This window comes from Oncorhynchus masou, chromosome 17, assembly GCF_036934945.1.
Source record: "Oncorhynchus masou masou isolate Uvic2021 chromosome 17, UVic_Omas_1.1, whole genome shotgun sequence".
NCBI lineage: Eukaryota > Metazoa > Chordata > Actinopteri > Salmoniformes > Salmonidae > Oncorhynchus > Oncorhynchus masou.
Window position 1 is genome coordinate 13607116 of NC_088228.1, and position 11142 is coordinate 13618257.

The 11142-nt window shown below is 42.6% G+C and overlaps 2 protein-coding genes across 3 annotated transcripts; one reads left to right on the forward strand and one right to left on the reverse strand.

The window, feature by feature from the left end:
- Positions 1-1241: 1241 nt before the first annotated feature.
- Positions 1242-7536, forward strand: LOC135558536 (ras-related protein Rab-11B-like). The gene is made up of 5 exons (XM_064992407.1): positions 1242-1489; positions 3196-3391; positions 6240-6433; positions 7046-7126; positions 7253-7536. Exons 1-5 carry the CDS (start codon positions 1450-1452, stop codon positions 7393-7395), a joined length of 654 nt encoding a protein of 217 aa, XP_064848479.1. The 5' UTR covers positions 1242-1449; the 3' UTR covers positions 7396-7536.
- Positions 7537-7722: 186 nt separating this feature from the next.
- LOC135558535 (E3 ubiquitin-protein ligase MARCHF2-like) lies at positions 7723-10772 on the reverse strand. 2 transcript variants are annotated; one of them, XM_064992405.1, is made up of 5 exons: positions 10525-10772; positions 9723-9939; positions 9242-9437; positions 8909-9118; positions 7723-8451 (listed from the first exon to the last, which is right to left on the reverse strand). In XM_064992405.1, exons 2-5 carry the CDS (start codon positions 9899-9901, stop codon positions 8296-8298), a joined length of 741 nt encoding a protein of 246 aa, XP_064848477.1. In that variant the 5' UTR covers positions 9902-9939; positions 10525-10772; the 3' UTR covers positions 7723-8295. The 2 variants fall into 2 exon arrangements, with proteins under 2 accessions (XP_064848477.1, XP_064848478.1); XM_064992406.1 differs by having other exon boundaries at positions 9723-9958.
- Between the last annotated feature and the right edge of the window lie 370 nt (positions 10773-11142).

Here is an 11142-nt window from a genome sequence, read left to right on the forward strand (position 1 = left end):
GAAGCCCAGTTGTATTGCTTCTTTAATCAGAACAACAGTTTCCAGGTGTGTTAACATAATTACAAAAAGGCTTTCTAATGATCAATCGGCCTTTTAAAAATGATAAACTTGGATTAGCTAACAACTTGCCATTGGAACACAGTAGTGATGGTTGCTGATAATGGGCCTCTGTTCGCCTATGTAGATATTCCATTAAAAATCTGCCGTTTCCAGCTTCAGTTGTCATTTACAACATTAACAATGTCTACACTTTCTGATCAATTTGATGTTATTTTAATGAACAAAAAAGTGCTTTTCTTTCAAAAACAATGATATTTCTAAGTGACCCCAAACTTTTGAACAGTAGTGTATATATTAAAATACAAAAACAGTCATAGGAAGCACAAATAAAACATGACAAATCACCCAGAAAAACCACAAGTCTTCCACAAATAAGTCCCCAATCAATACTTTAAATTGCCCAAATGGCACTAGGACATCAAGATTAAATGTATTTAGAATGTTGTTCCTGCAATACGGTGCATTAAAACTAAAATAAGATTTACCTAGCTCGGCAGAGACCCTAGGAACCTCAAAAGTTAACCAATCCTGTGAATGGGTTAGGTAACTACAGTGTCTATACTTCAACAGCAAAGTTAGATAAAACGGCATTTATGAAGTAGCTCGTTGTAAACAAAAAGGGAGTAATGTAGAGATCTACAGGTCATTAGCGAAGTCCAGCCTACCTTTTGATACAGGATGCAGTGATGAGTATCAAAACTGTCCCCTGTTACAAAACCAAGGACACCATGGTAAACTGAGTCCAAAGGTGTAAGAGTAGTAGCAGCTGCACTTTGATAAATAATATCACCATAATCAAGAAGTATGAAAATGTATCCACTCACTACTGTAAGTTGCTCTGGATAAGAACGTCTGCTAAATGAATAAAATGTAAAAAGGTCGACTGAATGACATAATAGCCGCCTGTTCAAGACCTCACTTCTCAACCTGACTTTCTCAACTTGATGAGGAGAGAGACTATACCTGAATATTATTAGTATGCAATTAATATTGATTTGTTTTAGAGTGATGTAAATATTGATCAACCATATGCACAAGGGCCCACTGCTAATTTAGGACATGAACTACAAGGATGAAGAGTTGTGTGATAAACAAACTGAGCATCTAACACTCTTTCAATGGCCCTCAGCAGGGATAGGTTGTGCTGTTTGTTTCCTATTAGTATGACAGCCAGCAGCGCCACCGTGTGGAAGGTATGGAAACAGGGACTCCTCCCCAGTGCAGAGTTCTGAGATCTCTCTTCCTGCGGTCAGCCTTGTTTGACAGACAACATTGGCGCATTGTTTCACACATTTATAAATACAATTATCCCGTACATAGCGATAATTCAGAGGCATACAATTTTGCACATTATTTTCGGGAACAAGCGCTGGAGAGGCCTCGTCTAGAATGGGGAACAGAGACGATGAATACGATTTCTTGTTCAAAGGTAAATTTTGATGACTGCATTCGCCCGTTCATAGGACCTTCAATAATTCTATCATTGTTGCGTTCTGTCCAATGACAAATCAGACATCAGTGTGAACGAATAATAACAAATAGTCTGGATAAATGTTTTAGAAATAAACATTGTATGCGTCTCTTTGGTGGAGAACGTTTGCTACTATGGCTACATAAATGCTGTCATTGTAACACTGTAACAACGCCCACAGCTATATTTTTAGGTAAGGTGCAACACCCTATCTGCGGTTGCTTCTTTGACTTTATCAACACTGATGAAACCATAAAAGAGGAACTGTTTATCAATAGGTTACTGACAAGAATGCTGTTTTCCAATTTATGGTTAAAAGAGCTATAAGAAGTTCGATTTTTTTTATTGTGAATTTGTGGCGTCCCATATCCCATATATATATATATATATATATATATATATATATATATTATTTCATATTTTATTTAATGTGGGACTGTTGATTATGCAAATGTTGAATTCATGTAAATTTTTGATAGAATTAGTGAAAGGAAATGTACAACTTGGCAATGTAGACCCGTGTCCAAGGACCATATAACACTGTGACTACTATGTTCAATCAAGAAATCCCCCTTTGAGCTATTCTAGAATGTCATCCTTTGATTTCCATTGAGCTCGCCAGCGACACCCTGTATAGAGGTCTATTTATGAAGTGATACAGAGTATCTTCTGTGGAGTAGACATCAGCCGATAAAGGGTTCTCCTCGTCCTCCCTCACCATCATTTAGAAACCCTGTTGAAACAGGAAAGCCAAAAGTGGCCCAAAACGGTCGATTTAGGTTTGACGGAGCTTGTTATCAGCTTCCTGCAGCAGCAGTGATACCACAGGGACAAGGTTCAGCTGTATTTACTGTACTGTGAGAATACAAAAGGGCTCCACCTCGACAGCCCCTGCCAGGCCTACTCCTGTCACCTCAATGTTTTACTGTCGGCTAAATACAGTAGAATAGGCCGTTTGTCAGCCTGTTATTGTAGTAAAATAAATAATAATAATAATATTATTAATGGTAAATTTGTATCATTGAGTTCCGTGTTTCTCAGCAGTGCTCTTAAGGGGCCCAACTTTGTACATGCTAGAATTTCACTCAAACTGAGCATCAATTAGACACTAACTACTTTGTCTCCTTGGTTAAGGGGTAGCCAATTAAACAAAATACCCATAAGCTCTGAGAAATATTTACAGAAGTATATAAAGACATATACCACTTCAAATAGGTCGATTTCAGCCATCCACTTATTCAAGTGGCGGCAGGGAGCCTAGTGGTTAGAGCGTTGGACTAGTAACCGAATCCCCGAACAAGGTAAAAATCTGTCATTCTGTCCCTGAACAAGGCAGTTAATCCACTGTTCCTAGGCTGTCATTGAAAATAAGAATTTGTTCTTAACTGACTTGCCTAGTTAAATAAAGGTCAAATAAAAAAAAAATATTGTCAATGGATGTGATTGGAAATGACAACCTGCATTATGTAACAGTTGTAGGTGGGAGGGCCAAGTCACATGATGATGAAGAATGCAGGCATTGATCCAAGGTCTAACCCAGGATCCTGGATCCTAGTACATCTATGACATATGTTGACTAGGCTAGCTCATCTGACAGTTCGGCTGTAAGAATTGAATCATTTCTGTCTCTCATTCTCTCCATCTCTTTCTGTCTCATTATCAAGTTGTGCTAATTGGGGACTCTGGTGTCGGGAAGAGTAACTTGCTCTCTCGGTTCACACGGAATGAGTTCAACCTTGAGAGTAAGAGCACCATCGGGGTGGAGTTTGCCACCCGCAGCATCCAGGTGGATGGGAAGACGATAAAGGCCCAGATATGGGACACGGCTGGACAGGAACGTTACAGAGCCATCACCTCCGCGTAAGTCGGGTGGGATTCCTCATGGCTGCCTCTTGAAAAGAAAATGATTGTCAACAAGGATAACAGAAAACAATAATCTAGTGGTCTCAGATCTTAGTCCCAGAGAGGTACATTGGTGACTCAACTAATCAATGAACTGCTCGTTTCCTTGATGACTAAAATCAGGTGTTTTAGTGCTGGGTTGAAGTGTGGAACATAAACCTACACACCCTATAGCAGGTTAGCGTTTTCGTCATGAATCTTGTTCTGGAAGTAGCTCTGCAGAGTGGTCACTAGCTGGTACAGCCACTAAGTCATACAATCTTATTTGAAACTTAACCCTAACCTCACTGCTAAACCTAATGCCTAACCCTTAAACACACTGCTAAACCTAATGCCTAACCCTTAACCACACTGCTAACCCTAATGCCTAACCCTTAACCACACTGCTAACCCTAATGCCTAACCCTTAACCACACTGCTAAACCTAATGCCTAACCCTTAACCACACTGCTAAACCTAATGCATAACCCTTAACCACACTGCTAAACCTAATGCCTAACCCTTAACCACACTGCTAACCCTAATGCCTAACCCTTAACCACACTGCTAACCCTAATGCCTAACCCTTAACCACACTGCTAACCCTAATGCCTAACCTCACTGCTAACCCTAATGCCTAACCCTAACCTCACTGCTAAACCTAATGTCTAACCCTAACCTCACTGCTAACCCTAATGCCCAACCGAACCTTAACCACACTGCTAACCCTAATGCCTAACCACACTGCTAACCCTAATGCCTAACCCTAACCTCACTGCTAACCCTAACCTCACTGCTAAACCTAACTGCTAACCCTAACCTCACTGCTAACCGTAATGCCAAACCTCACTGCTATCCCTAATGCCTAACCTTAACCTCACTGCTAACCCTAATGCCTAACCTTAACCTCACTGCTAACCCTAATGCCTAACCTCACTGCTAACCCTAATGCCTAACCCTAACCTCACTGCAAACCCTAATGCTTAACCTCACTGCTAACCCTAATGCCTAACCATAACCTCACTGCTAACCCTAATGCCTAACCCCACTGCTAACCCTAATGCCTAACCCTAACCTCACTGCTAACCCCAACCTCACTGCTAACCCTAATCTCACTGCTAACCCTAATGCCTAACCCTAACCTCACTGTAAACCTAATGCCTAACCCTAACCTCACTGCTAAACATAATGCCTAATCTAACCCTAACCTCACTGCTAAACCTAATGCCTAATCTAACCCTAACCTCACTGCTAAACCTAATGCCTAACCCTAACCTCACTGCTAACCCTAATGCCTAACCTCACTGCAAACCCTAATGCCTAACCCTAACCTCACTGCTAACCCTAATGCCTAGCCCTAACCTCACTGCTAACCCTAATGCCTAACCCTAACCTCACTGCTAAACCCAATGCCTAATCTAACCCTAACTGCTAACCCTAACATCACTGCTAACCCTAATGCCTAAGTTCACTGCTAACCCTAATGCCTAAGTTCACTGCTAACCCTAATGCCTAACCTTAACCTCACTGCTAACCCTAATGACTAACCTTAACCTCACTGCTCACCCTAATGCCTAATCTTAACCTCACTGCTCACCCTAATGCCTAATCTTAACCTCACTGCTAACCCTAATGCCTAACCTTAACCTCACTGCTAACCCTAATGCCTAACCTTAACCTCACTGCTAACCCTAATGCCTAACCTCACTGCTAACCCTAATGCCTAACCTCACTGTTAACCTTAATGCCTAACCCTAACCTCACTGCAAACCCTAATGCTTAACCTCACTGCTAACCCTAATGCCTAACCCTAACCTCACTGCTAAACCTAATGCCTAATCTAACCCTAACCTCACTGCTAACCCCACTGCCTACCCTAATGCCTAACCCTAACCTCACTGCTAACCCCAACCTCACTGCTAACCCTAATGCCTAACCCTAACCTCACTGCTAACCCTAATGCCTAACCTCACTGCTAACCCTAATGCCTAACCTTAAACTCACTGCTAACCCTAATGCCTAACCTTAACCTCACTGCTAACCCTAATGCCTAACCCTAACCTCACTGCTAACCCTAATGCCTAACCTCACTGCTAACCCTAATGCCTAACCCTAACCGCACTGCTAACCCTAATGCCTAACCTTAACCTCACTGCTAACCCTAATGCCTAACCCTAAGCTCACTGCTAACCTTAATGCCTAACCTCACTGCAAACCCTAATGCCTAACCCTAACCTCACTGCAAACCCTAATGCCTAACCGCACTGCTAACCCTAATGCTTAACCTAACCCTCACTGCTAACCCTAATGCTTAACCCTAACCTCACTGCTAACCCTAACCTCACTGCTAACCCTAATGCCTGACCCTAACCACACTGCTAACCCTAATGCCTGACCCTAACCTCATTGCTAACCCTAATGCCTAACCTTAACTACACTGCTAACCCTAGTACCTAACCTCACTGCTAACCCTAATGCCTAACCTTAACCACACTGCTAGCCCGAATGCCTAACCTCACTGACAACCCTTATGCCTAACCCTAAATTAAGACAATTTTTGTTTTCATGAATTTTTACAATATAGCCAATTTTGACTTTGCAGCTGACCCATCTATCGGAAATCACTCCACAATTGTTTCGGAAATCACTCCACAATGCCGCCAGGGCAAGAATCATGACAATAAATATATCTCTCCAGGATCAGGTTTGGCGAGCACTAGCCGATCACGAGCCTCATCACCAATCAGAGTGTCTGACTTGGAGCCTCACTGGAGCCCCATACATTGTCTGTTTGTGCATTGAGATTGATAAGCAGTCTTTCCTACAGCTATTACAGAGGGGCAGTGGGTGCTCTCCTAGTGTATGACATCGCCAAGCACCTGACCTATGAAAACGTGGAGCGCTGGTTGAAGGAACTGAGGGATCATGCAGACAACAACATCGTCATCATGCTGGTGGGCAACAAGAGCGACCTGCGCCACCTCAGGGCCGTGCCCATGGATGAGGCCCGGGCTTTTGCAGGTACTATGGTCTTTTGGCGTGGGGAACATGGCCTGGTCCCAGATTTATTTGTGCTGTCTTGCCAACTCCTATGGTCATTGCCATGACAATGACCATAGGAGTTGGCAAGACAGCACAAACTAATATAGGACCAGGCTAAGGGGTACATAATCTTGGAACAGCCTTCTTGTCTTAATTAAGTGGTCCTAAGGGAACACTGATTTTGAAGAGATGGATAGAAGGACAGTAAAATGAGAGCAACTGCATATAGTTGCTTTCACCTATCTGGAACTTTTATATCAGTGATCATCACAAGGGAATGGGAGGAGGGTATTGTATTGGGACAGTATTGCTATATTTAGCAGCCTAAATGTGTAATGCAAATGGTATTGAGGCAGCTTTGATGTGAAATGTGGCAGCAGGTAGCCTAGCAGTTAAGAGCGTTGGGCCAGTAACTGAAAGGTTGCTGGTTCGAATCCCCTAGGTGACTGGGTGAAAAACCTGTCTGTGCCCTTGATCAAGACACTTAACCCTAATTGGTTCTGGAAAACAGTGTCTGCTAAATCCCTAAAATGTAAATAGTTGTTTTTTAATGATTGTGTGACTCACTTTCCCCTTTCTCTAAACCTGCAGAGAAGAACACTCTATCCTTTATTGAAACTTCAGCCTTAGATTCAACAAATGTAGAGGAAGCTTTCAAGAATATCCTTACAGGTACAGTATAACAGCAAAATGACTGTCTGGAAAGCCAATTGCTTTGACTTAGTGAAGATGAAGTAAACTAGAAAATCCTCTTTAAGTATTGAGATGCAGTACAACAGTCTAGTCTACTCTCCACAGAAATCTATCGCATCGTATCGCAGAAGCAGATCGCTGAGCGGTCCGCCCATGACGAGTCCCCTGGAAACAATGTGGTGGACATAAGTGTTCCGCCCACCACGGACCAGAAAGGGAACAAACTGCAGTGCTGTCAGAACCTGTAACCCATGATGACGCTTCCCTTCCCCTTTGTCATCTCAATGTTGTGGCGCAAACATTCTTCATTTTGTGTAATATACTTTTGTTTTTGATAGCTTGTCAACTCACATTAATGCCATAAAATAAAATTTTACAATATTACAGTAGTTGAGTGGATCTCTCATGTTACTTGTATGCTCCTACATTCTGGACCACTTGCAAGGAGTGTAGTCCCTTAAATGTCCACTAGATGGTGGTATGTTTGGTGCATTCAACTGTATCAAGTGATCATTACCGATCTAATACTCCTGTATCAGTAACTCAAGAGATTCAGCACACATGCATTCCAGATGTGCCGACTGCAAAGACCAAGAGTCCCTTATGTTTTATTGCACAATGACCCAGCTTACTCAAGGGAGTGCAACATAAAATGATTTAGCATACCCTGAATACATTGACTGACACTCCAAAGCCCACTCCAAAACATTGCAGTTTGTTCCCTTCTCTCTCCCACTTCTACCAACTTCCAAAGGGCAAAGAGTTAACAGAAAACATCATTTTGACTTGGTTGTTCACGTGGTCATTGTTCTGAAAGAGTAAATTCATAGGGCTATTGGATGCCAGTTTTCCAAAAACAGCTAAATACATTGTGAAAGGGGGGGGGTAGTATGTTTCAGATATACTGTATTAACATGTTACATCCTGCTACAGTAGCTGTGTCCTGATTTTCCAGGCCAGTGTTCATAATCCAGCGATGACATCAGTGACACTTCATTCCACGAGTCCAACACGTCCCAAAACCACTGGTTATAGTTCATATCTGGGCTCAAGTGTTTCAAATAATAGAGATTGAGAAATAATCCCCAGAATGGTCCACAAGTGCAGAAGTTCAAGATAATACACTTTTTTAAGTGAGACCACAGCGCTCATACGATGGTCTCATCAGTCATTTTCTTGGTCGACTTGGTCGGGACACAATGTTGGGTAGAGTGCGCTCCTTTAATTTCAGGCATGAGCAGGCGCACTTTCTGATTGGTCCTCCTCCACTCCGAGTATAACTGACAGTGATAGCGGAACGATACCTGAGGTGCACGGAGACAGACGTCAACAAAACTCTCAGACGGTTTCTGCACTGCAGATTCATTAACTATACCGTTGCTATATCGCAGGCACGCAACATACAAAGTTAGACATATTGCATGACAAATTTGTATTTAGTCTGCAAAATAGTTCCGCTTCATTTGATTGTGTAACTATTGTAAGCTTTTTTTTCAGAGTACAAACAAACAATTCTTGTTGCAGACAAAAAAAGATGTTGGCACATTACTTGTCTCCCCTGAATATAAAATGGGAAAGGCACAAAATACCATAGACAAGAAAACAAAACAAACGATGCGCCACAAATGTCTAATTTGTCTCACAATTGTAATAATCGCGATTGTAAAGCACACATTTACACTCCAAAAATATGCTGTCAATTAACAAAGGTGGAGTAAAGTAATCCATGGTAATGGTGATAAGGGGGTGTGTGTTAGTTACCAGTGTCCAGAGGACGTAGATGGTAAAGAGAGCAATGATGAGGGCGATGAGGCCCACAGCCCCCAGCCGGCTGTTGAGGGTCAGGTGGTCCTGGGCTCCCCTCAGACACAGCCAGCCAGATATGGCCGCCAGTGGCGTGATGAGCATGAAGCAGGCCATGTCGCACAGAAGCGTGCGCTTCTCACTGTGAGGGCCTGGGTCACGCAACCACTGGGAGGATGCAAGGAAAGGTTCATTATTAATATGCTAATTATTCTGTCATTACTATGGTGATGGAGGACTTAAACAGGATTACCCATCAACCTGTCACTCATTCACACACTGCCATTTTACCTGTGTGAGGGGCTGGGGTCGCCGTTCGACGGTGAACTCGGTGTGGCAGAGCTCACAGTAGCTGGTGTCGGAGGAGGACAGCCACTTCTCCAGGCAGCTCTTGTGCACCTTACCCAGGGTCCCTGTGCAACTGCAAGGGGTGAGCAGCATCTCACCACCAGCCCCCTCGTGGCAGATCCGACACATGCCTTCATTACTAGACAAATAGGGGAAGAAATTGTGCCTGGTGACCACTCGTTTCAAAACAAATTACACATTAAATGCACTATAAACAAAAATACATTATTTTCATCAAAATACAACATTTTTTAAATCAGATCTGCTGAATCTGAAAATGAGTATGTTGCCCTCTCCTATAAGCTATGAGATCTATTTGTCCATCGTTTATCTCCATTCAGGGAATTGTTTATTTATCAGATTGAAGCCAAGGGTCACATTCCCAGTCATCCATATTTACAAAGAAAGATAAGAACCTCCTTACCTCTGTGAGCCCATAGCCTTGACAACAGTGGAGAGTGGGCGGCCATCTTTGGCCGTAACCTTAGCGACGTACTGGGCCTGGCCGGCATCTGGCTCCTCTACCTCCTTGGGCAGGTCGGCAGCGCTGCCTGAGTAGTCACACAGGGAGCCAGGCAGGTGGCAGCAGCCTGGTGTAGTCATGGCGCCCTGGTGTGGGTGACACGCCTCTCCTCCCACTGCTGTGGGCAAATGTTTGGACTGAGTGACAATGTAAGAATGTAATATTGTTACAAGTTACTTGTGATGGTTCATGACATGTGAGCTGATCAGTCCATAGAAATAGAATCCATATTCTGTTGATCATCCTTTTATCATGACAAAAACCTTTGGCAAAGGCTTTGCTGACAATGTCAAAACAGGATTTGACACAAGGAACTATGTAATAAAGAGGATTCGAATTAAAGGGGACATTCTTTATAGCCAGGTGCATACTTCATTTTGACAAGCTTATGTGGTGGTGGTCATCAACATCAAAGATACAACTGACTGTCAGCAACTATAGACAAAGCTCGGCTCCAGTGAATCAATAAATGACCAACAGACACAGCCAGACTGGATAAATGGTTGGCTGTCTAGTTACTGTAGCTAACTAACTACGTTACTGTTAAGCATTCATGTTTTCACATCCTCTCTACGTTAACGTTAGCTTGTTAACTAGTGGAAATCTCGTAGCTAGCTATCTAAATAAATCAATACAATGCAATGAAAAGCTCTGTATGATGAACAGTTATCTAGATAGCGTTTCTAAACAAGGGATAACGTACCGTCGACACCCAGCTCCCCCTGGCCTTAGCTAGCTATTTGGCTAGCAAGAGACGAGAATGACATTGAGACAGAAAACGATGCTTTGGGAGGAATACAATATATGATGGCAAGTCGTGTATCTGCTGCATTGGCTGGATAATTTATTCGTTCGTAACCATCTCCCCGTCTTCTTGCAGAAACGGTGTATTGTTCACAGATTTATGACAGTCAGCTGACTTGCTCGCATCTCTCTCAGCTGTGCAGTGACTGTATCGTTATGGTCACGTGATCACCGTGTCTGGTGACGCATCACTATTACCGCCATACAAGGGTAGCATGATTATTCATATGGTACCAATTATTATACAAATTAGGCTAATATGTGAACACCCTGAAGTGGCAGGAGCCACTGTCTTAAGACACTATTGGCAAGAGAAAACAATGCAAGACAAGATGGTATACAAAAAGTGTGTTTTATATATATATATATATATATATATATATAGCCGCTAGGTGACACCACTATTGTCAAATATTTCATATCTCAGTTTTATGTTTGGACATTGTAGGAATACTGTTACTTGTTTATGAGGTTCTTAGGTTGAGATTCATACGTTGAAGCAGAAAAGATTTTATTT

Coding starts and splice junctions, on each gene's coding strand:
- LOC135558536 (XM_064992407.1), top strand. CDS start 1,450: ATGGGGAACAGAGACGATGAATACGATTTCTTGTTCAAAG. Junction 1,490..3,195: donor ATACGATTTCTTGTTCAAAG/GTAAATTTTGAT, acceptor CTCATTATCAAG/TTGTGCTAATTGGGGACTCT. Junction 7,127..7,252: donor TTTCAAGAATATCCTTACAG/GTACAGTATAAC, acceptor TACTCTCCACAG/AAATCTATCGCATCGTATCG.
- LOC135558535 (XM_064992405.1), bottom strand. CDS start 9,901: ATGACTACACCAGGCTGCTGCCACCTGCCTGGCTCCCTGTGTGACTAC. Junction 9,438..9,722: donor AAGGCTATGGGCTCACAGAG/GTAAGGAGGTTC, acceptor CTATTTGTCTAG/TAATGAAGGCATGTGTCGGA. Junction 8,452..8,908: donor TCTACGTCCTCTGGACACTG/GTAACTAACACA, acceptor CGTGCACCTCAG/GTATCGTTCCGCTATCACTG.